The 24,285-nt window shown below is 38.3% G+C and overlaps 2 protein-coding genes across 4 annotated transcripts in view; both read right to left on the bottom strand.

Moving 5' to 3' along the window:
* LOC113954591 overlaps positions 1-552 on the bottom strand; it is a 42,476-nt gene extending 41,924 nt beyond the window's left edge. The window contains exon 1 of the mRNA XM_027659122.1: positions 545-552. Within this exon, the coding sequence (XP_027514923.1) occupies positions 545-552 (8 nt within the window). The remainder of the gene's footprint in view (positions 1-544) is intronic.
* Positions 111-21,679, bottom strand: LOC113954617 (ATPase family AAA domain-containing protein 2-like). 3 transcript variants are annotated; one of them, XM_027659165.1, is made up of 19 exons: positions 21,548-21,679; positions 19,384-19,432; positions 18,956-19,051; positions 17,863-17,941; positions 17,091-17,110; positions 16,936-17,036; positions 16,612-16,727; positions 15,206-15,380; positions 14,480-14,568; positions 13,995-14,154; positions 12,535-12,628; positions 11,769-12,083; positions 9,837-9,939; positions 8,306-8,489; positions 6,574-6,759; positions 5,337-5,472; positions 5,063-5,121; positions 2,613-2,741; positions 111-663 (listed from the first exon to the last, which is right to left on the bottom strand). In XM_027659165.1, exons 1-19 carry the CDS (start codon positions 21,662-21,664, stop codon positions 625-627), a joined length of 2,247 nt encoding a protein of 748 aa, XP_027514966.1. In that variant the 5' UTR covers positions 21,665-21,679; the 3' UTR covers positions 111-624. The 3 variants fall into 3 exon arrangements, with proteins under 3 accessions (XP_027514966.1, XP_027514967.1, XP_027514968.1); XM_027659166.1 differs by having other exon boundaries at positions 16,936-17,033; positions 17,088-17,110; XM_027659167.1 differs by lacking the exons at positions 111-663; positions 5,063-5,121 and having other exon boundaries at positions 2,614-2,741.
* Positions 21,680-24,285: the final 2,606 nt, after the last annotated feature.

A 24,285-nucleotide genomic window follows, 5' to 3' on the forward strand; every position in this document is an offset into this window, starting at 1 on the left:
CAGATTCTTACAGAATCAATACCTTTAGAAGAATCTCATGTTGCTTTCATGAAAAGAAAATATTGTTGTCACGAAACAAGTTCTTTCATCCAGTGTGCAAGAAGCCGATCCACACACAGAGTCGAGATATTTGATTTATTTGCAGAAATAATCCACAAAGCCAGCATACTGAGTATTGCAACATTTCACTATTCTTAGCAAAGACACTAATGTTCATTGGCTCCAAATTCCATAGTCCTCTTATTAATTAGTCTTCTGTTGGTTAAATGATTCTGTCACTTCACATGCCCACATGCTCAGTCTTCTTTTGAGCTAGTGCCCTTCTTACTTCAGATGGTGTCTTCCTGTCTTAGGCCAGTGGGCACGGTCTCCTACTGTCAGAATTACCCTAACCTAGTTCGACAAGATAGCCTTGTTTTGTTCCTTATAATCTGGTGTTACCTTAGTCGTTTCGCCAAGTGTCGCCGGTTCTGTTATGTCTGGTTTCAGTTACGTGCTTAAAGTTTCTTTCTTCTATTCTTTTTTCTATACCTGCTACAATTACTGAGACATGATAAACACAACTTATCTATTTGGGAGCCATATATGAACATTAGAGTATGTCAAGTATGCTGAAGTCAAGTATCACAGCCAACTGAGGGCTGCAATTTCTTTCTTCATTTCCTAATAAAAAAAAAGACAAATTAGGAGTCAGTTTGAATATAAGCTTGAGAACTCTGTTTACTTCTTCATCAAAGGACCAAGAATCTGTACATACATACAGTTGTTAGTAATATTTAGCCAATGTGCTACCACCATCCCAACATCTTTCTTGACCCATTAGCTTCCAACTCATCCTTAGCATCCAAAATAGAGAGTAGGCTAGAGAGACTGCAGGGATCTGTATCAAGGGACAATGAATCTCTATCAACGGTACTTTGAACAATGAGAAAGAAGACAGTTCCTGAAGAGCCACAACTGAAAGCTGGAGCTGTTCTGTTCTGCACTCTGAACAGTATTTGAGTGCTTGTTAAAGTCTCTCTCTTCGTACAGTAGAGATTGCTCCTGACTGACTTGCACAGCCACTCTGAATAGGAGATATTTTTTGGTTTAAGCTTAGGGTAAAAGAAATCAAACAAAGAAATCAGGTCCAGTCACAAAAGCTGACAAGCCCTGATATAACATAAACAAATCCCTTCCTGTTGCAAAACACATCAACATGCTAGATGAGAGAAGGGTGCATTTTTCAGGAATGGCCTCCCTGAATCCAAATAATTCTCAGTGCTTCACAGTCAGAACAGGCCATCCATTCTAACTCTTTATCGGACATTGAAGAAGAGATCGAGATGATCAGGGCTAAAAAAGAAGAGGTTGCCTCTTTTTTTTAAGGCAGAGTGAGAGCCATAAAGAATTTTATCTATTCTCAGGCACAAGCATCTGAAAGACAAATGGATTCCAGGAAGACAGACTACCCAACCTGCCTAAATCAACTCAATATTGAGAATGCCTTACTGGGGCCATGGGTACCCATGAAAGATTTCTGCCAAGTTCTGACAACTCAGAAATCCTCTCTTAGAGGAAGAAATTAAACAGTTGGACTCAGGGGCATCAAACCATCATAGGCAGAAAGCTCCCCACATGTCAAATTAAAGATGCTTGAGCTGTGTGAGTTAAAGAGAAAGTATAGTGAGACTAGAGAAATGTCTCAAATTCTTGTAATGCTTCATACTTAATTTGTTTTCAGGAATGGAATGACTACTACACAAGTGTTACCATGTGTGACTGCCTGCAAGGGGAGAAAGAGGAAGTGGCAGATTGAGAAAAGAACCCTCCTTTCTTAGCCTCCCATCCCTTAAAAGGTTCTGGAGAAGGCGTAGTGGGGTCAACTGCTTTGAGAGGCCTGTGGGGGTGGCCCCATTGTCTTCAAACCTATTCCTGCTGAAACTGCCAACAATATTAAGCTATTAGAGCGTGTCCAAAGGAGGGCAACGAAGATGGTGAAGGGCCCTGAGGGGAAGCCTTATGAGGAGCAGCTGAGCTCATTTGGTCTGTTTAGCCTGGAGAAGAGGAGACTTAGAGGAGACCTCATCACACTCTACAACTTCCTCATGAGAGGGAGAGGAGGGGTAGACACTGCTCTCTTCTCTGTGGTAAGCAGTGACAGAACCCAACGGAATGACCTGAAGTTGTGTCAGAGAAGTTGTGTTAGGGTGGATATTAGAATAAGGTTGGTTCTTCATACAGAGGGTGATGGGGCACTGGAACAGGCTCCCCAAAGAAAGTGATCACAACACCAAGCCTGTCTGAGTTCAAGAGGTGTTTGGACAACACTATCAGGCACATGGTGTGACTTGGGGATGGTCCTGTGCAGGGCCAAGAGTTGAACTTGATGATCCCTGTGGGTCTCTTCCAACTCAGCATATTCTGTGAAATATGCCAAATACAACTATGGTTTTGCAATATAGATAAATGTCTTCCAGACTAAAATGAAAAAGTCTTGTAACACAGGCAACTAAGCAGTAAAGAGTAATGCTAAATAAGTGCTATGTTCACAGTGCACACATACATAGGTATAATAGACACACACACATAACAGTGTGTAACAGAAAGTGTTACATAACAAAAAAACTTACCGTCACTAATTCAGTTTTGTCGGCATCATCTCGATGTTGGTAAATGCACAGGCTAAGGACAGAATATAATTTTACCATGCTTGATATACTGATGCTTTCAGTTGCCTCAACAATAGAATCCAACACTTGCTGAAGAAAAAAAAGTGGAAATTACAGTTTCGAATAGCACGAGATATGTCCTACTTTCTTATATTGTTAAAGAAAAGTGGCACTTCAGAGAACTGATTAAATATCTGACAAGATTTAACTTGAGAAAATGGGTTAATTTTTCACACTTCAGAGAAAAGGAAGGCTTAAAGTTCAGACAATACTTTTTTCCTCATCATTCTATGATATCAACAATCATAATTGACAATTAACTGCCTCCAGAACAGCAGCAAACAACACAATCCAGTTTGTCATAGAGTAGCTGCCACAGGAAAGCCACGATTGCATTTCATTAGAAATGCCATACAGGGCCCTGGAAAATGTGTGTTTGGAAGCCAGGCTACAGATCTTCCAGATACAGCTGTGCTAGTCAGAAATGGAAGCATCCTTAGGTGCTCACCTTTACCCATTAGCTGAATGTGTACTGTGCCTAACATAAACTCAAGACACTAGCAGAGAGACTCCCTGTAGCAAATTACCAATCTCTCACACAGTCCTTTCTGTCACCAAATATGTGAATGTGATAATCTATGAGAAAGCAACACTAACATGCTAGCAGCAGCACTGCTGGGGCTGTACAGTAGCTGTGTATTGTGTGAGGCTGTGAAGATGTAGCTTAAGACAGCAACCTCAACAAATGAAAATATTACTGCCTCAAAACCACTTACCACTAACTCAGCCTCCCTCAGATCAGCTAGCACAAGATTTGAGCATTCCCCTCATGTCAGATGTGAGATAAGACACACAAAAACCACGCAGCATGCTTTCAGTTGCTGCAGACACAAAAGGTAGGGCATGACAGAGGTGTGGCCAACATCGCATGTGATACTATTTCTAATTGCTGCCACATAGGTAACTGTATGCTCTTCTTTTTCATCAAGTTCTACACCTATTACCAAGCAAATAAACAAAAAAAACCCACCAGCAACCAAAGCAACCAACCAAATAAATAATCAAAATCCCCACCCCATACAAGACCAAGAAGTTATATTTTGGAGGTTCATCCAGCTTCTTAACTGCAGGTGAGTTCCAAAGAACTTCTCTGGTACAAGCAGCAAGTTCCAGTGGCACCCATGTTAAGTAAACAAGTTTTTTAGAAAGACGTATTTCATGATTGTAGCTCTCTCCTCACAGTTGAAAAATATATAAAGCTGAAACATCTGTAAGGGCTCTACTACATGATTTCCCCAGTGGGCAATAACATCAGAACACATGCTGTTAGCAGCCTGAGTTTGGAAAAACATATGTGGCTTCTCTCCATACACAGGCAGACACGAACAAGAAAACCACCTAAAATTTGCTTATTTAGGACACCAGCCTTAAAAAGATACTTTCACCTCTAAAAATTAAGTCACAGTTTAAAAATGTGACAGAAATTATGTGGACAAGCCTCTTCAGCAAAGAGGATTCCACTCTGGTCACATTCTCTTCATGCAGAAGAAACATCCAAATAATACTCCCTTTCTCAGGCAGGTAAACAGCAGCAGCATCTGCTTTGACCAACCTCCAGTACTTCAGTGTAGCAATTTCCCACATTTCTGTCACAGCAATATCCCCTGAAGATCAGGTTCTTCTTCTACCCTCTCCAGTTCATGCAAATGAATCTCTTTTACCCCCTGCATCTAGGTCCAATTTTGACCCTTTCCCCAACTCTAACCTAGGATAACAACTTCTCTCCTATAGGGAACTGGAATAACTTACGACACTGTAACTGTGTCAATGCAAAATTCTAACTCTGGATTTTGAAAGAATTTGGGAAAAACAGGTATTAATATTTTAACCATCATGAGCTTTAAGTCAACCTGCTATCTTCAGGTTTAAAGCCATGACTGCTAAAAATCAAGGTCCTTTTCCATTTCCTAATAGATGAAAGCATGCAAACAGCAAAACAAAACAACATCCTCCTAATATATCGTAAAAACTGCTAAGACATTAATAACCAATAGCACAAGCAGGTTGTCAGTGGGCTATCTTAAAATTTAACACGCCCTTTTACATTAAAAATTAGGAAGAGAACCCTGTCTCCTAAAATATAATTCACCGAAAGCAAGGGCAGCAGTCTAGAACAGCTGTGGAAATAACAATTGCAGGTTGAATTATTTCACAAGCTGTATATCCCTCCCATAAATTGCTTGAAATTGCACTGGTTAGAAAACAACTTAATTTACAACTATACAGGTAACAAGAAAACTGACACTGTCCTGTGTCAGTATTAACAAAATTGAAATTAGACTTACTCCGAGCTCAGAGTCATCCACAAGCACTCCCTGTGCCTGAATTTTCATTGCTTTCCTGTCACATACTCGCGGTTGCTCATCCACCTGAGAACATCTCGCATGAGTCACACGGTGTACCTTTGAATCTGGAATGACACAGATCTCTTAAGTCAAGATTTCTCTTTATCTGGAATACAGTATCAGTGAAGGTACTGTATATACAGAGTGCTGTATATAAAGTACCTCTCTGCAATAACAGAGAAACCACAGAAAAATAATTGATAGAAAATTACCACCAAAGCAAATACTGTATTAGCTATTAACTTACAGTAGCAAAGTTTTATATGTAGAATATCCTCACCTGCATTGGTTTTTGATGCAGGAGGTTCAGCAGCTTGCTTCATGATCAAATCCTCAAAAAACCCTCTTCTTTCAGCACAGGTAGGCCGCGGGATTTTGAAAACTTCTTCACGATTATTATTAAACAATGCTTTTATCTAGAGCATGAAAGGAAAAGACATTTGAGACGTAAGGCCACACAAATATTTTTTTTCTATTCCAAAAAGATGAGTACCTTTGTAAATCAAGCTGAATACTCATCTGGATAAGACAAGCTATATAAAGTTAACTTTTTGGCCTTAAAAATCTAGATTTTCATAGCAGCATAAATTAAAATACCTTCTCTAAGGAACCCTCTAGAGTTTAAGCTTCATGAAAAAAATGTATGATAAGCCAATGAGAAAGGGGCAACGCTCATCACCCCTAAGGCTGCTTATTTTATATTTACCTACTTTACTGTGGTCTAACTTGAATTCTTATGGCAGCTACAGAGGCAAGGCTCAGCAGACAAGTGCCAACTTTTTGTTAAGGTGGAGGTTTGGGGTTTTTTTTAATTTAGAAGGTATCTATTAGCATTGTAAAAACTTCCGTTACTGAGACAAAATAATCAGAGCAGTATAATCACATTTTGAACGCCTTCCTTTAATGCACACTCTCAGATGTCTAGAAAGCTCAGCACATCCTCTTAATGAATTTTGTTAAGGAATACAACTAAAAATTGATTTCCAAGTTACCTAAACAGAAGTTGGACCTTAACTTTTTAATTTGTCAAGTTTTCATCTAGATGAAGAAAGAAATTGAATTTTTCATTAAATAATTTATATTTGAAATTACATTCTACCAGTAACAGTGTGATCACCATCCTTTTTTCGTAAAAGTACCTTTCATGTTTTTGGTAAAAATGTTATCAAAAAACCCAATATTTTTCCTAGCTACCTTTCAAGCACGCTAAGGACACACCTAACCATCTTGAAGCCACTGAAATGATTGTCTGAAGTAAGTCTATACATCTGTCAGATAAGCATGAGTGAGAAGCAAGAAAAAGTTGGGCGAAAGTCAATCTCTTTACTCAGAAAACACTTTAGACAAATGCTTTCCATATCTCTTTGTCTAAGCCAATTTTAAGAGACTGGGTTCTGGTGCCTCAGTAATAACAATATGAATTTGTATAAGAGCAGCACAGTAATCCAATGTTTTCACAGAGTTATAAATTAACAAGAAACTGAGTAATAAAGGAAGAAAAGTATCGACAGAAATACCTCTTCTGGGAGATCTTCATGTTGCACATCAGATGTTGCAAGAAGCAAAACTGGAGCAAAGTATGGAATGTAATTCAGTAGTCCTGTAAAACCAGTTTTCAGTGTAGGTCCAACAGCCTCCCACCACAAAGGGATTTGTGGGATATAAATGATGCTTGGTGCTGTTCTTTGAGCTTCTCGTATCAACTGGTAAAATGAAAGCTTGGATAAGAAAACTACATCATGTAGAGCAGATAACTAAATAACTACATATCAGTTGAACTATCCTATGAAATAAGAATGCATAAACAAAGACATCAAGAGAAACCAATAAATGAACAACTCCTTAACAGTAAGGTAAAATTTTCACTTTGACTAAAATATGGACATTGCTACAGAGACAGAAACAGACCTAAATCTCTGCCTGATTTCAAAATTCCTTAGGTGTAAGAGTTCCTAAAGAGTCTCAGAATTCAGCCGATGTGGTGGTGTGCCTGAAAAAACAAGACTAACCCTTCAGCTAGATGGCCTGGATAAATTGCTACACAACTGTAACTGCACGATTTTCAATTCAGAGTGGGCACATGCTCAAGTCAGACCAGAGCACAGTCTGCAAAAACAAATATCTATGTGAAAAGATGAGGGCTGAGAAGATAAAAGAAGCCTGGTTACGATTCATAATTTCAAGCATATTTTACAAGAACTGACCAGTCCTCAGTCTGCCTGAAGAGATGAATCACTCACAGCCTCTCATTACCAAAGGATCCACCAGACCAGATGACGTGCCTTGGAAGATCACAAGCCACTGCTTAGAGATGGCACCTCAATCACAGAAGAGGACCTGAATGTACTGCATGAGGGAACTGGCAACAGTCCTTTTACACGGCAAATTTCTCTGGGCACCCTTTCAGATTAACAATATTCAGGGAGTTCCTGTCAAAAAATGGGAAGTGCACTTGGTGTATCCAGGCAGTGACTACACAGGGGAGTTATATGACCACAGATGCAACCATGACAAAAAAGGAATTGTTCCTCTATGTGACAAACAAGAATCACGTCATATAATGTGTTCTTCCTGACTTGTACAGAACTCAAATGCTACTACTAAAGGTTAAAATATTTGAATACAGTGATGCCAAACAATGAAACCAATTTCCTGCCTAAAGATAAAAAATTAAAACAGCACTAATAAGCTTATATTTAATTTTTTTTTAGTTAAGGAAAACACACCAGTTTACAAATTTGAGTGTTCCATGAATTTTAACACTTTTATTGCATGTACCACAGCAGTACAAGCTGTATATGTAAAAAACCAAACCCTTCTTTTCCCCAAAACGTTAGCTGCCTACAAATATAATAAAAAAGAAGGCTACAAAAAGTGCATGACACACCATCAGGATGATGCAGAACTATCTACAGGGAGCACAGAGACTTAAGAAACAACAAAAACAACTTTCTGGATCCCACCAAGACCAGCAGGATTTTTTGCCGCAAAGAGGGGTTTATTAGCAGTATCTCCCATCTTCCCAAGCTACTAACAACATCCTCCCCGTTTCATTTCAAATGGAAAACATGGCTATGTATAAACATCCTTATTCAGTATCATTTCATCTACAAGAAAAGCAGATTTTCAGACAGAGATAAACATAACAGCACATTGAAATCAAGCCACCTCCATTAACAGTGAATTTTTCTCACTTCACTATATATATACAGTTCACAAATCCTATGAGATTAATGAGTAAAAAGATACCTGTGAACATGTTTCTTCCTGTGATGTGCTGCTAATAAACAAAGTCGGTAGGTCTAGTGTATAAGTTGGAAACTTTTCCAGGGCATGTATTACTGCACGTGCCAAATCAAAAGCTTGCCCAGATCCTGGCTCTTCAACTAATAAGAACCGTGGCCTGAAAGATGTTGGCTGGTAAGGAGGATTGCTACAACAATAAGAAGAAAACATGTTTTAAAATGAGTGATGATGAGGCACAAGTTTTTTCCCATACACTTTTTTTTCGTAAATACTCTCCGTGTTCCACCATAAGCTGGTCTGTGATCAGGAAGCCTATCAAAGCCTATTTTCTCAGTAACTGGTACCATTCCTCAGGTAAGAAGTCCTGCCAGTCCCTAGCATGTCTGCTATTCCTTTGGCTGGGTTAAGTAACAGCTCATAAATCCCACAGAGGGACAATCCGACCAAATACAAACACAACAACTGGTCAGTAACCTGATACAGGGCAGAATAAGAACTCTCTCAGCACAAACCAGTCTGGGCCTCTTCACTGCCCATGCACAATCATTTTCAGCGTGTTTTGACTGTAAGTAACTGTGAGATCTCTACAGCTGTCAAGTGTAGCTAAATTTTGCCATAGATCCTGGAGGCAGTTGGAAGGAGCCAAACAACATTTCTAAGAAAAAACATTGATGTTGGCACAGAAACAGGCTAGTTGTATCTGAAGAAGTACGTGTTTGGATTGGTTAAATTACAGCACTACACTAAATATAAAATTTATGTTTATTTTATTCATTCATCTTTGACTTGTGTATTAATTTCCTAGTAATCTAGCCTTGTGAGCAAGAAACACACTTGTGAAGAGGTTTTTGGGTGTTTCCACCACGATACTTATTATACCTTTACTTATGGAAGTCAAAGATCCTAGAGACCTAACCAGATTCAGCAGGTCACATTTTCTGGACAACACAGCAATAGAAAGGGAGAAAAATAACTGACAGTAATCTATTTTTTTCACCTGTTGGCTTATGTGACTCTCACAATTAAACCATTAAAAGAATAACAAAAACTCAGTAGGGTAAAGGCAAAAAATGCAGATGTCATTTAAATTTTTCTCACAGTATTCTAACAAACCATTTCTCAGTTTTGTTTCTGATACATAATTTGCTACTGGTTCAACAATCTTGGAAGGTAGAAGGGCAAAAGATGGCTACACAAGTCCATAGGGGTTTTTTAAGCTAAAAGGACAGACTGCACATTTTGGGGGTCTAGAGTCTTTCAAGGAATACTATGGATTAAATCAAGATGTTCTTCTAATCTGTGGAGCACTTCAACTTAGGGAAAGAGGTTTGGGCCATTCGGTTTGATGGGTTAGGGCACTGTACTCAGAACCTTAGTACCCACTCGGATCTTCACTCTTCTTGCAAATAGATTACCCCCACACACATCCTTAGCTCCATCTAGCATCCCTCACACCAGAACAGTTTACAGATCCAGACATCTCAAAAATGTAACCATAAAGGGGACATTTGTGCATGCTAAAGGGGACATGTACCTGCTAAAAGTGTGGAATTCTGCCTTTTTGCTATCAGAAATTTTATGAGTTGGCATCTTTCCAGAGACTGATGGTGATTCTTCATTGTCAATTCCATAATTTCCTAAAATAGCATTTAAAGACAGGAGGAGTTTATTAACTTTCCTGAGTAGTTCATATCTCACTCTTGCATTAATACACCTTTGAAATCAGTGCTGGAAACCACTTGTCTTGTATTTTGTCATTTGGATGCCATTTTCTGAAGATTTCATTCTACCACAGATCAAAGGAGATTTCATAAGTCTATACAAAACTGTCCTATGTTCCGTGATTTGCATCAGGTATTATCCCTCTGTTGATAAAACCTTGGGAGATTTTTTCCTTAAAATAAAGATAATCAGGAACAACTTCTGTAGTTCTTAGACACCAGAAAAACTCTTCTCCCTTCACTTAAGCATTTATTTACTACATTAGTAATAATTATTGACTACATCAGTGAATGAGGTCAATGACATCAGATGTCATTTATCTGGATTTCTGTAAAGCTTGTGACGTGATTCCACACAACCTTCTTCTCTCTATATTGGAGACAGATGGATTTAATGAGTGGACTGTTAGATGGATAAAAAAGTGGTTGGATGTTCCCATCCAGAGGGTAGTGGTCAATGGCTCAGAGTCTCGATGGACATCAGTGACAAGTGGTGTCCCTCAGGGGTCCGTACTGGGACTAGTGCTTTTTAGTATCTTCATAATTAACATAGATGAAGGGATCAAGTGCAGCCTCAGTAAATTTGCAGATGACACCAAGCTGAGTGGTGCTGTTGACACATCTGAAGGATGGGATGCCATCCAGATGGACCTGGACAAGATTTAGAAGTGAGCCCATGAGAACCTCATGAGGTTTAATAAGACCAAGTGCAAGGTGCTGCACCTAGGCTGGGGGGATCTCATATGTCGATACAGGCTGGGGGGATGAACTGATCATGAGCAGCCCTGCCAAGAACTTGGGGGTGCTGGTGGATGAGAGGCTGGACATCAGCCAGCAATGTGTGTTTGCAGCCCAGAAAGCCAAATGTGTTCTGGGCTGCATCAAAAGCAGCACAGCCACCAGATCAAGGGAGGTGATTCTGCCCCTCTACTTTTCTCAGGTGAGACCCCACCTGGAGTACTGCATCAAGCTCTTGGCTCCCCAGCACAGGAAGGACATTGACCTTTTGAGGAAAGTCCAGAGGAGGGCCACCAAGATGATTAGAGGGATGAAATACCTCTCCTGAGAGGAAAGGCTGGGAGAATTGGGTTTGTTAAGCATGGAAAAGGCTGAAGAGTGACCTAATTTTGGTTTTTCAGTACCTGAAGAGAGCCTACAAGAAAGATGGAGAGAGACTTCTCACAAGAGCATGTAATGGCAGCACAAGGGGAATGGCTTCAAACTGAAAGATTTAGATTAGATATTAGGAAAAATTCTTTACTGTAAGGGTGGAGAGGCACTGGAACAGGTTGCCCAAAATGGATCTCATCTCTGTAAGTGTTCAAGGCCAAACTGAATGAAGCTCCGAGTAACCTGGTCTAAAAGGTGTCCCTGCCCATGGCAGAGGGGTTGGAACTAGGTAATATTTAAGGTCCCTTCCAACACAGACCATTCTATGATTCTATGATTCTATGATTGATTCTATGATTCTATGATTCTATGATTTGGAAAGAGGTGCCTCATACATGAAACCTTAGATCCATCTCTGAAATGGTAAATGTGATGTTAGCTATTGTCAGAAACGGGGGGCAGTGGAGAACTATGCAGTGGAGAATGCATAGTTGTCTACAGCATATTTCTAGTCACTCACAGCTCCCTTCCTGCACTGTGCACATGCAAAGTATAAAATTGTACTGTCATTATGGCGGATAGGTTTGTGTGTGTGCCTTGGCAGAATTTTAAACAAGTAGATGTTATTGTTATACCTTGGCCCTTCTTCAGTGCAAGTTCTGCATGGGGAAATGCTCTCTGCAAGGCTTGTAAAATTCTTTCCAGAGTGTTTTCTAACAGCGGCTTTGAAATAGGTGGTAGTGGTAGTGCTTGTCCAGGTGAAGCCCCAGCTCTCTGTGAAGCTGGAACAATCTTCTGCATGGCCATGGCAAAATCCTTTGGTGTTACTTTAATCGAAGTGGCATCTATCTTCAGTCTCTTGTCACTTTCATGTATCTGAGGATAACGGCGGCGCAAAGCACAGAGGGCAGCTTCGACACATAAGGCGTTAATATCAGCACCACAATATCCTAGTAAACAAAACAAGAATCAAATATTATGTCTATATATATATATAGGTTAAAAACTGTTAGTGTGGCCAGGCCAAGTGTGTTGGTGAATGATGCTACATCCAGTTGCCAGACAGTCACTAGTGGTGTTCCCCAATGCTCAGTATTGAGGCCAGTACTTTTTAATATCTTTACTGATGGTCTGGATGAGAGGATTGAATGCACACTCAGTAAGAACATGGACAACACTACATTGGGTAGGAGTGTTGATCTGCTGGAGGGTAGAAAATCTCTGCAGACAGATTTGAACAGACTGGGTCAATGGGCTGAGGCAAATTGTATGAGGTTCAATAAGGCAAAGTGCTGGGTCCTGTACTTTGATCACAACAACCCCATGCAGCCCTACAGGCTGGGAGAAGAGAGGCTGGAAAGCTGCCCAGGGGAAAAGGACCAGCACTGTTTTCAAACTCACCAACACATTTCTCAGCCAGCTCTTCAAGTAAGTTGTCTGATGGCTTCAGGGTCCAGTCTCGTGTGTGAATTTTGAAAATCTCTTGTCTCGCCTGGTAATAAAATGGTTGCATTTTAGTTTGCCCTAAGTTTTCTCTTGAAAAAACAACCACAACACAGAACCCCCAAACCTTCAGACTAATACAAAAACTTTTCTTATCTGCTTCTCTACCTATTTTAAAGGTCAGTTATTAATGTTCTCATTGCTTCTTCAAGCAGGAAATTTAATAATTCTCAAACTGTTATATTAAACTCTTGCTGGGGGATGCAGTGAGTTAAAAGGCATGTACATCTTCCATAAAAAGTCAGTTTTCACAAGCATGAGACCTAATAAAGAAAAAAATATACTAAAAGCTCTATCTGCAAATGGAGATTTTGCATCAAAGAAAATTCTCTCAAATTTAGCAAAATTTCATGGTGATGATTTCATTAGTTCACTAAATTTGCTTTTCTGCTACTTCATTCAAGGAAAACAGTCCTAGCACTCCATTTCAAATTGCTAATTACTACCAAGAACAAAAAGTATGACTGAAACCACTGCCACTCATCCAGAAAATGTCAAGCATTGCCTATCCTCATCTCTCTTCTTAGCAAGACTTTCATTGAAGTATTTCCTGATACACCGATTAGTTACAGCAAATTTCTAATATTCTTCCACAGTAGACAATTGTGTATAAGATCTGTTTCATGGCATCTCCTCTTTTGTTCCTGAGGGCAGATAAAAACTGGATACAAATGTTTGTGCTAATGCACTACTTAGTGCACTTCTACTAGCTCTCAGTCTAATATGCCTTTTATCCTTTTTCCAAAAAGTGCTAATAAATATCAGTGATAGCCAGAGAAAAACTACAAAAACACAGTCTCCCTCCCACCCCATCCCCACCACAATATTTTTTGGTTGCTATAAAATTAATTTCTACATTGTTTAGCTATTGCCATTGAACTAGAAGCTCCCCAAGCCCTGCACCTCTGCAACGTGCTTCACATCTTAGTCCAAGTCCCTGTTAATAAGTACCAGTAAGAACGTCAGATCCAACATACTTAATTCGCTCCAGCATCAGCCTCGATCAAAGTTTTTGCTACCAAAAAGGAATTCTTGTGTGCACACCATTTCTTTCACCTTAAAGATGCTACAGCAGCACTTTAAAACTAATTCATACATTCATTCTTTCTTAAACATTTTGATGACTAGCAGCATGCTGTTTTCTTGGCTGGTCCCAGTGAAACCAAAACTACTTGTTGAAATAACATTATTCCTATGTATTCAGTACCAAGTCTGCCCTCCACAGTGCAATGCAATCTCTCCAGACAGCCCTCTCTTGTCCAGGCTGTACTCTACTGATGGAGACTTGCACTGCCTCAGGATGTTACAGGGGTGTGGAGTTTGACACGTAAGCATTAGCATTGAGTCAAAGTCCTGACCTGTTTGTTTGGTAAGGTGAAATGGAATTCTCGTTCAAAGCGTCCGGGTCTTCGTAAAGCAGGATCTATAGAATCCAGTCTGTTGGTGGCTCCAATAACCACAACCTCTCCTCTGCTGGCTAAGCCATCCATAAGTGTCAGAAGTGTCCCCACAACAGAGCTAACAGAAATATATAATTTTTATTCACCAGTTTAGTAAATTTTCTTCAGTTCCACATAACTTTCTTAATTGATCCCTCCAAAAGGACAACCCATTATTGATGAGATGCTGATCAGGAAAATACTTGTTTTAAGACATAACACAGAACTTGTGTTGATATCAATCTTAGCAAATTGGTTTTGCTTGTTGTTGTTTAAAAATCATCTGAAATTCAGTAGCACTAGTTTTCAGGATAAATGAATGTGTCACATCAAGTTAAATTGGTTGCGGTCTTCCTTTCACAAAGATCAAGCAGTTTTCTATGCAGACACAAAACGTGTCCTACCTATGAACTTGGTCTTGTTTACTGGACCGTGTGGGAGCAAGAGCATCGATCTCATCAAAGAAAATAATTGAAGGTCGCATCTGGTAGGCCTGCAGTGAAAACGCAGGAATATTGACATCAGGAAAACAACACTATTTGAAAGAGAAAATGCATGAAAAAAATTGTGATTGGAAAGGTACTGGAACTAGATTTTTCAGACTAGCATCAGGGATCCCTAATAATTGAGCTAATTGAGTAAAGTGGCACGAGTAACAGAAGACAGCAGCCTATGTCAACCCAGGAAATGAATCATACCAGTAGTTTTTACAGCTATTTGGCAACCACCAAGAACAGATACAGGACTTAATTCAGTTACAGGTTCTGGAAGCAACCATCCATTACCAATTTAAATGAACATGCTTTCAGCCTGCATCTTTTTCCCTCTGATCTAAAGCAACCATCTCTTGCTTCTTAAAACCTTTTCTGTGACTGTTTGGGTTGTGAATTATGGTGGGGGTTTTTTTGAGGGTGGTGATGGTAGTGATTTTCTTACTTGTTTTACTTATCTTTCCCAATATATCTCAAGATTTCAAGCCCCTAAAAACCCCACTGAAAAAGGAAACACCGACAATCCCAGCGGACCTTCAGTGGAAGGAGTTGAGAAAAACATGAAAAAGAATGAGTTCTAGTCAACCACAGAAAATTAATTACAACTCAAAAGGAATATATGGTACGTTTCAACCTTACCTGCTGAAATACTAAACGAAGCTGTCGTTCAGATTCTCCTATCCATTTACTCATGCAGTCGGCAGCATTTCTCATAAAAAAGGTTACTTTCCTGTCACCTCTGCTACATTCATTAGCAAGTGCACGAGCAACCAGTGTCTTTCCAGTCCCTGGTGGACCATAGAACAGACAGCCTCTGCAATTTGGAAAAAAAAAATGAATAAAAAAAAAATCACATAAGAAAAACCATCATGGAAAAGTACCTGTTACAACCACCATTCCTAAAACACTCTGCTCTCCTAAACTAAACACTTAATGGGTAAGAGAGCAGTAAGAGCTGAAGTGTATGAAAAAAGTCAAAAGTCAATTCCTACCCAATTCTACAAGCCAGCAAACAAAATTAATAAGAGGATAATGCAGACATACAAAACCTTGAGAAAAGACAGTAAGTAGCACTCCAGAAGGACACTTCCAAAATTTCTAACAAACCAGCAGAGGTGGTTACAGTACAGTGCAGCCAAACAAGAACAAACTTCCAACACAAAATCTGAGACTGGGTTAACTTAGGAATCGCTAGTTCATTTTTCCGTGATACACTGCATATTCATTTTTGTTTTCAAAAAAGGCAAGATTTGAGAGTAAAGCGTTTACTTCTGACTTAAAAAGCATTAGGTTACTGGATTTGATCTCCCTTTGCTGGTGATACAGGAAAAGGAGAAGGTATTCCGTATTTCTGCATTCCCATCAACTAGAAAAGCCAGTGCACTGCTGATTCAAAAAGAATTTCAACAAATAAAGAAGTAAAACACAGATTTTCTTTTCAATGTTTGTAATACTTTTAAAGTTGTTGAAAGTAAAGAATTTAAAGTCCTATTTCAGTATACCATGACTGGATTCTGCTGACCAAGAATATATAAAGTTAACAAGTCTCTAATAACTTCATTTTGTAACACAGAACTCACTTAGCTGTGTAAGAAGTGGACATATTCTTATTTTAGCCCAAGCACAACAAACACTGCAAGGTCCTAGTTGCAAGTCCTATCAATTGTAAAACTGATACTTGAGCACTTGAAAAAAAAGAGTTGGTGGGAGAGAGAACGGGACTTCCAAAAAACAAACTACAGTTGACTACCAGTAGAAAATTCTATTCTACTAACAAACTAATCAAGTCCGCTTGTGCATAGGACTCTAAAGAAAAAATCTCCAACCCCACCTTTCAAAGGCAAGACACTTTTAAAGAATAGTCTCGTCACACAGTAAATCTCTAAACCTACATATATGCTGTATTCTATCGGTTTTTTAAAAAATTACTTTTTACTAGTGCTAAAAATCCCCATCAGCACTGCTGAAAATTTTGAGGCATGGAAACGTTGATTCTCCTGAAAAAAGGAGAATTCTAACTTACAGTTTTAAATGGTGCCTGTTACCTGGGAGGTTTAATTTTCAGTTTCTCAAAGGTGTCAGCATAAAGCAACGGCAAAATGATCATCTCTTTTAAATCTGAAATGTGGTGAGAATGACCACCCACGCCATCAAATTGTACCTAAAGATGAAGCCAACAGAACACATTTTATATGTCAAAGACAGTTGTAATCTTTCCTATCAGAAATTAGATGTCAGCACCAAGGAAACGTTCATGGCAATTTTCAAATCGCTTGAGAGAAAACTGTAAACCAAGGAAGTTTCTGTTACTGGAAACTTTCATAAATACTGCAAAGGTCTCACCGACACAATGAAGTAAAAATACTTACCGAACTATCTATTTGCATTCTCTCAACACTAGCCAGACTTGTTCCAACGTTCATTTGATTTTCATGTGAAGTTCTGTGAACTTCATTTAAGTTGTCTTTCCAAGTCACTTCGACTTTCATGTGATCCTTGCGAACTTCCTTCAAGTCGTCTTTCCGAGAGTTGACCGAAAGAGATCTAATTTGAATTAAGGAGTAAGAAAAAGGTGCTTTCTAAATTACAACACAGATAAAAGATTTTTTATTTTCTAATCATAGCAAGTGAATGTTTATGAGCATAAACTATCTAAACTATCTATCATTCCAACTGTTTTGCATTTAATGGGCATGAATAAAAAAAGGAAAACGGTCACTCCAGACATTAAACTAAGTGAATTATTTTTAACAACTCTTAGTACTTACAAATATTACTATTGCAATTTATAATTTTGAATTTCATTTAGCATTTTTCTTGTTTAAGGATAGTTTCATACAGAAACATGAATTGATTCCAAAGAGAAACCAGAATCTTTATTTGAGTGATTAAAAAAAAAAAGTCATTGAAACTTCCATACAGGCTCTCCCTCTAATTAAATTATCTTCAGTTTTAAGAAAATAATTTGCATGCCTAAAGATTAAGTAGTCTAAGATTTTCAGAGGAACATTAGGGCTTCCATTCCAGAACAAATTAATGTCGGTTACTCAATCTCAGCCACAACTCTCATCAACACCTTATCAGTGACCAGAAATACTGCATTTTCAAATAAAATCTGATGGCTAGTAAAAAGGATGGCCTCCTCCTCAGTGTTTGTTTTCTTTATAATTTCAGACTATCAAAGCAATAATCTGTAATTATATTAATCTCTAATTATCACTAGTCCGAAAACCCTTGAAAGCATTATTCAGTCATGTGACTGACAGCACTTGAGAAAGAACTAACCATACACCAACCTTTTAGTTCTTTTACATGAATCTCTCTCTCTGACAGGTGAAGTATGGTTGGAAAAATTTATCTTATGTTTTCCTAGATCTGTTGAAAGCAAAGAGTTTAGAATAGTGTTACAAACAAGTTTGAGAGGAAGCAGGATAGTCAAAGAGGCAAAAAATGGGATGTGCATCACCCATCTCTAAGTTCAGGGGAAGTTTCAAGGAGGGGAAGATTGGGTGGTTTGATCAAAGTGAAAAAAGGCACATCTGATTTTTAAGGAGAATTGAAAAACACAAGAGTAAGATTATCAAGTTTCTTTAATTACTATTCTTTAAAGGATACATAGGTAATTTTTTTTACTGAAAAACAAGAAGGATGCCAAAAGGATGCAAAAAAAAATTGAATGTGCACAGGATGCATACATTTAATATAATTTACTGGCAGAATGAATGTAAGAAATGTAAAGAAAAGTTGTGTGCATGTATTTTCACTGAAAAAAAAATCTCACTTCCATGCAAGAAATTAGGTCCCAAGAGAAACTGTGCCTGTAACATACTGCGTTGGGTCCACCTGGGTGAAGTTAATTTTCCCCAAAGCAGCCCTCACAGTGCTATGATTTTCATTGGTAGCTGGAAAGGTGTTGAGAACACACCAGTGTTTTGGCTGCTGCTGAGCAGTCCTCCCACAGCATCAGCACTGTCTGTCCAACATTCTGGCCCTTCATCAATAGGCTGGGTGTGGGCAAGATCTTGGGAGGGGACACAGCTAGGTCAGCTGACCCAAATTAGCCAAAGGGGTATTCCATACCATATGGCATCAGTTTAGATATAAAACATAAGAAAAGGAAGAGGAAGGTGGGGCATTCCTTATGTACAATGTTCGTCTTCCAGAGCAACTGCTACGCATGCTGAAGCCCTGCCTCCTGGGAAGTGGCCAGACATTGCTTGCTGATGGGATGTAGAAAATAAAATCTTTTTTTCCTCTTTGCTTGTGCACATTTGCTTTAGTAAACTGCCTTATCTCAACCTACAAGTTCTCTTCCATCTTATTTTCTCTCCCCTTTCCAGCTGAGAAGTGGCATCCACCTTAATGACAATCCAGCACACCCACACCTACTTTCCAATGGAGCTTGATAGCGCTCAACAGCTTTCCTCTGTCGAATGGAGCGTCGTTGACCATCACCTTCTTTTGCTTCATGTCCTGATGAAACCACTGCACATCAACATAATGTTAAACTGTGTAAGTACTGCTGCAAATGATAATATATTCAAAACACACTACGTTAAATGCATTTCCACCTGTCCACAACCTTTTACCTTGTAAGCGTTTTGGAAAAACCTGGATTTTTTTTTTCTCTGAATACCTCTTCTGAGTTTTCTACAGTACAGCCCTAGAGCCCATGGCTTGTAATGTCAATAGCAACATAGATTTTTCTAATGGATGAAAAATAACCAGTAGTTCAGCCCATCTCAATTGTTTAAGACAAGGCTTTTGGATAGAATAAAGTCAATAAAATTTAAAATAGAACTAGCCTACAATGATACCTGGATTGTCAGCTTTTTCTGTGTTATTTCTTCCCATATTGAGGCTTTCCTAATTAAAACAAACAAGAAAGATCAGTCACAAATATGCAAAAAACCTGTGGGCGTATTTGGTGCTTTTATAGTAACATTACCAAGGCACTCTATATAGACAAAAGATGAAATGAAGGCATGAGAGGAGAAAATAGGAACATCATTCTGGCACCAAGATTAATAACAAGTATTACTGCTCTAAAATACGGTTTAGTAAATGTGATAGTTACATCTAGCCAGATACAAAATAGAGTGTATCAATTAATGCCAGGTAAATAATCCAAGAGTTTAGTAGAACTTGGGACAAAGCAAGTCCTAGTAGACAGAAGAAAATCATCCTGGGATTTGGGAGAGGATATACAAAGTACTCATAAGAAAGTTTCATAAGAAAAGTTTCATAAGAAAAACCAAAACCAAAACCCACCCAAATCAAAAACTAAACCACAAAAGAATTCAGATCTAAAAACCACAAACAAGCAAACAAACAAAAACACTAAAAAAACCCCAAAAACAACCAACCAACCAAACAAACAAAAACTATCAAAGAAGGTTATGAAGATGTTTAAAAACTAAAGCATCTGTGATTCAAAAGGGCAGTGGACTAACTTAATTTAATAGAGCAAAACTAAAATAGAGGGAATATGGTTGCTGTCTATCATTTTAACATCAGTTCCACTTAGGACAAAGGACCACTTGGCCTCACAGGCAAAACTGGCACAAGACAAAACTCAGATAAATCAGGTATCAATGAAATCAGTTTTTAGTAAGATTTGAAGTGAAAACCCAGGCCCTGAAACTGTTGTTTGTAAGCAGAGTCCATTCAAAAGTCATAAGGCAATTCAGAAAGCATAGTGGAAGATGTATTGCAGCATATTAGTGAATATCTTCTGAAGATATTTCTCCCACTCTTAGAGTGTACCTGTGGCATGACTGTAAGAAGTTAAATAATAATTGGAGAGCAAAAATAGCTTTCTAGACTACACTATGCTTTGGAAGAAGTTTGTTCAGCTAAATTAAAATTACAACTAAATAATTTCTCTGTGTGAAATACCCTGCTCATGTTCTCTCTGTCATCCATTTTTGGTGATGCTGCTTCTGCAGTACTAAGATACAAGTGGACAGGTAAGAGCAATGACAGGCAAGTACAAAAAAATCCCATTGAAACTAACAAACATAATCAGTGCAACATTTCAATATAGTGTGCACAAAATAAGAGTCACTGACCCTTAGTCAAGTTTTTCAACCTTACTTAAAAATTAGGTCAAATGTTGACTTTTTTTATAGCAAGATTTAAGAACAAGTGTTTGAGCATTTAAAAACACACACTGTTTTCAGGTTTATTTTTCCCTCTTGCTAAACACAATAAAAAAAAATCTCATGTAGCAGGAAAAAATGAGTTCTGAAGATCATAGGAAGAAACCAGAAAGAAATTATGGAAGTTTTTCATAGCACTTGTCTGCATGATTGCATTAAGTCATTTTTAGTTCACAGGCTTCTTTAGACAACAGGTTGCTTATTCTTCTCTTAAGTGGAAATAAGGTCTCATGCTGATTTTCTATGACTACATATGCTAGAAAAAGCATCTCACTGCTGTTACACTTTGCAAACATTTCAGAAAACAATGTCAATTTGGGCTTCATAAAGAGAATTAAATCATGGAGACAAAGACAAAAACACTAGGGCTGCTTCACTTTGACTGTATCCAACTTTCTCCTGTATCTTAACTTGACTAGGCATTAAAAAATTATTTGTAAGCATGAGAGAAAAGTTAATTAAACATGAAAGCACTTTGAGGACAAGTTAAATCTACTGAAAGTCACAACATAAAGATTGGTTTTGTTCACAAGAAGCAGCCCACACATAAGAGATGCTCCCATATGAAGATCTCTCTGCAACTGGTAACCCCAAAATGAAGATACTAGTGGCCAACTAAAGCTTTGGCTGTGCCCAAATTCTTTACAAGTGAAGCACCTGCCAAATCCACCTTTTGGCACACACTCTGACATGGAAGTCTTAAACAGCCACAAGCACCTGTTTCAAAAAAAATCCTCATGTTCAAGAGCTTGGCTGTGAAGTGCAAAGGCTCTCACCTTACATAAATCAATACTACATTAATAATGATTACAGGACATACCCATGCAGGCAGAATGACAGGAAGGGATACTGTGTTACCAACTGCAATGGAGTGTTTACAGAGATTCCACGAGGTTGCTTGGCAACACCCCCTCACCAAAGTTCCAGGCTCGGTCATATCCAATCCTCATGGGACTCTACTGTGGAGGGCACCTGCAGCCCAGCACTTCATAATCACAGAATCATGGAATGATTTGGGTTGGAACAGACCTTTAAACATCATCTGATTCCAACCCCCCTGCCATGGGCAGGGACACCTTTCACTAGCCCAGGTTGCTCAAACGCCTATTCAACAGGGCCTTAAACCCTTGTAGGGGTGGGGTATCCACAACTTCTCCAGGCAACCTGTTGCAGTGCCTCACCACACTTACAATAAAGACCTGTTGTATATATGATGGCACATAGGGAGGTCTCAGCCTAACCACTGTGAATACACTTAGGTCTTGCTGCCAGAAACAACAATACCTTTTTCTGTTGTCAAAAGAAGTAGAAAGTCCCTAGCCAATATGATGTACATAAGCTTGATAATAAGGGTCATTTTAGTAGCTTTGCAAGATGATGAAAAATCCTACTCTCTTAAAAGTTTGACTAACAAAACGGATTGATTTGTAGTGGTGTAACTACTTTGTCTAAGTCTGTAACTTTGGTGGACCTCCAAATCCCATTTTCTTCATCCTTTAATCAACCTATATTACATAAAATATAATGTGAAGCTGGCTTGATAGGATTATTTTCCAAAACACATATGAACTGGCGTTAATTCTGCTACTCACTTTTAATTCTTTTTTAATTCAGTTTCATATTATCTGTTCCATTATTTTTCCAAGGATTTATGGGACACTGACAGGTCTATAATTTCTTGGGTCATTTCTTTTATTCTTTTAAATATTGGCATGTTACCTTTCTTTTGCACTCCTGAAATTTCCCCCGTGTACCAAGAGCTACTGAAAATCAACATTAATAATCAAACTCTTTAACAATGCCTTTAAACCTGTAGGATACAGGTTATCCAACTTCCTAATTTAAAAATGTTTCATTTCCCGTTCCAAAGCAGAATAAAAACAGCTTCAAAGTTCCTGAAGTACATATATAGCTCTTACCCCTCGAAATCAAGCCAGCAAGAATTGGGAATGCCCGGGATCCCCCAGCACTTGGAATAAGACACAGAGGGCAATGACAAGAATAATTTCTAACTGTAATACAGAAGAGGTCACAAGCAAATACTCTTTGACCTGTAAATTGTTTAAACACAATTGTTTCCATTTTAGCAGATGTGGAAACTAAGATGTGGAGAATCTTAGCAACACCCACAGTGCATATATCAAATGTGAGAGTAGAAGTCAGAAGGTCTGAGCTCCTCCAGGCCTAGCAGCTATAGGCAGCTTCTCATATACCCTCCCCTGTGTAACCCAGAGGTTCCAACCAAAAATCACTACTCAAAGCACAAACAATATGTAAAATTTTTCATTATTAGTTGATTATCTTTTTATTGGAATCACAGTTAACATTAACTGTGAGAAGGGAAGTAAATCAATTCATCGCTGGTTTTTTTTTTGTTTCTTCTATACAATTGCTGGGGTTTGCCTCAGAGTGATTTTTTTTTTTGGTAAAGCAGTTCAGCAGACATGAACTTAGCATGATGTATAACTACACGTAATTTTCAAAATAAGACTGATTATCATTTGATATTTATGTTGTCTTTTTAAGGAGATAACAAAAAAACCCCAGGTGATGCAGACATAAATACAAATATTTTGTTAGAAACCTATAAAAACAGTTGGGGAGGTTACATGTCGAAATGGGCCAGTATAGTATTCAAAAAAATTATCCACATTCTATCTCTATTTAGCAAATATGTACATATTCTATCTTTATTTGTTTTAAGGTTGAACTTCTGAAGCATGCAATAGTCTAACACTAAAACAGTCACACTTCCATGTAGCATTTTCTTAGACGTATTCAAGTAGGAAAGCAAGGGAGATCAACTAGTGTCACTGAAAGAAGCCATAATATTAAAATATTGAATTGCTCTTGGCCAGAGTAGCTAATATGAGTTATAAATTTGAATTTTGTTCCTTTATGCTTACTGCTCGGAAATATAGAATGATTCAGCAACAATAAGAAATCGTTATAAACTTAATAGTGTATTTGCTTCTTTGTGATTTAACATTCTAAAACACTCAGGCAAAAGAAAGGCAGCATTAAGAGAACATCAGTGACTCATTCAGGAGATCAGCAATACCATATCTGTGATTGTTTTTATAATGCTAATTCAGCTCAGCTGTGTAAGTCCCTTTCCAGACAGTGGGTCATTTAGTAAGAGCACTCAGATCTGGGAATAAGTCAACAATTTGTGTTGAAGAAGATGCTAAATGTGAGCTAGCCAATCCCTCATTCACTGTAGAAGAGGAATTTGATTTAGTGAATGAGGTAGCATTTGCAGAATGGTTGCTGGATTTACGAATTTGAGTATTGCCTGGAAGAATTAAAACTTCTTTTTCTCTATAAATTCCAAGGCCATACTGGAATAATTTAAACCATAATTTTTAAAAATTGTCATTAATTCTGTTTTCCTTATTTTCTATATCAAATTTTAAATCCTCCCAGTTTGATTTTTGGAATTTTAAAATCTCATAGTTTTTATTTAACATTTAGTAGACTGTAGGTCTTAAAGGATTTGGAGCTGCCACCCAGTTAGTCAGAAGTTGAGCTATAGGATACTTGCTGTTCATCTAAACC

The sequence above is a fragment of the Corapipo altera genome, unplaced genomic scaffold (genome assembly GCF_003945725.1).
Source record: "Corapipo altera isolate COAL_440 unplaced genomic scaffold, ASM394572v1 52, whole genome shotgun sequence".
Classification (NCBI taxonomy): Eukaryota; Metazoa; Chordata; class Aves; order Passeriformes; family Pipridae; genus Corapipo; species Corapipo altera.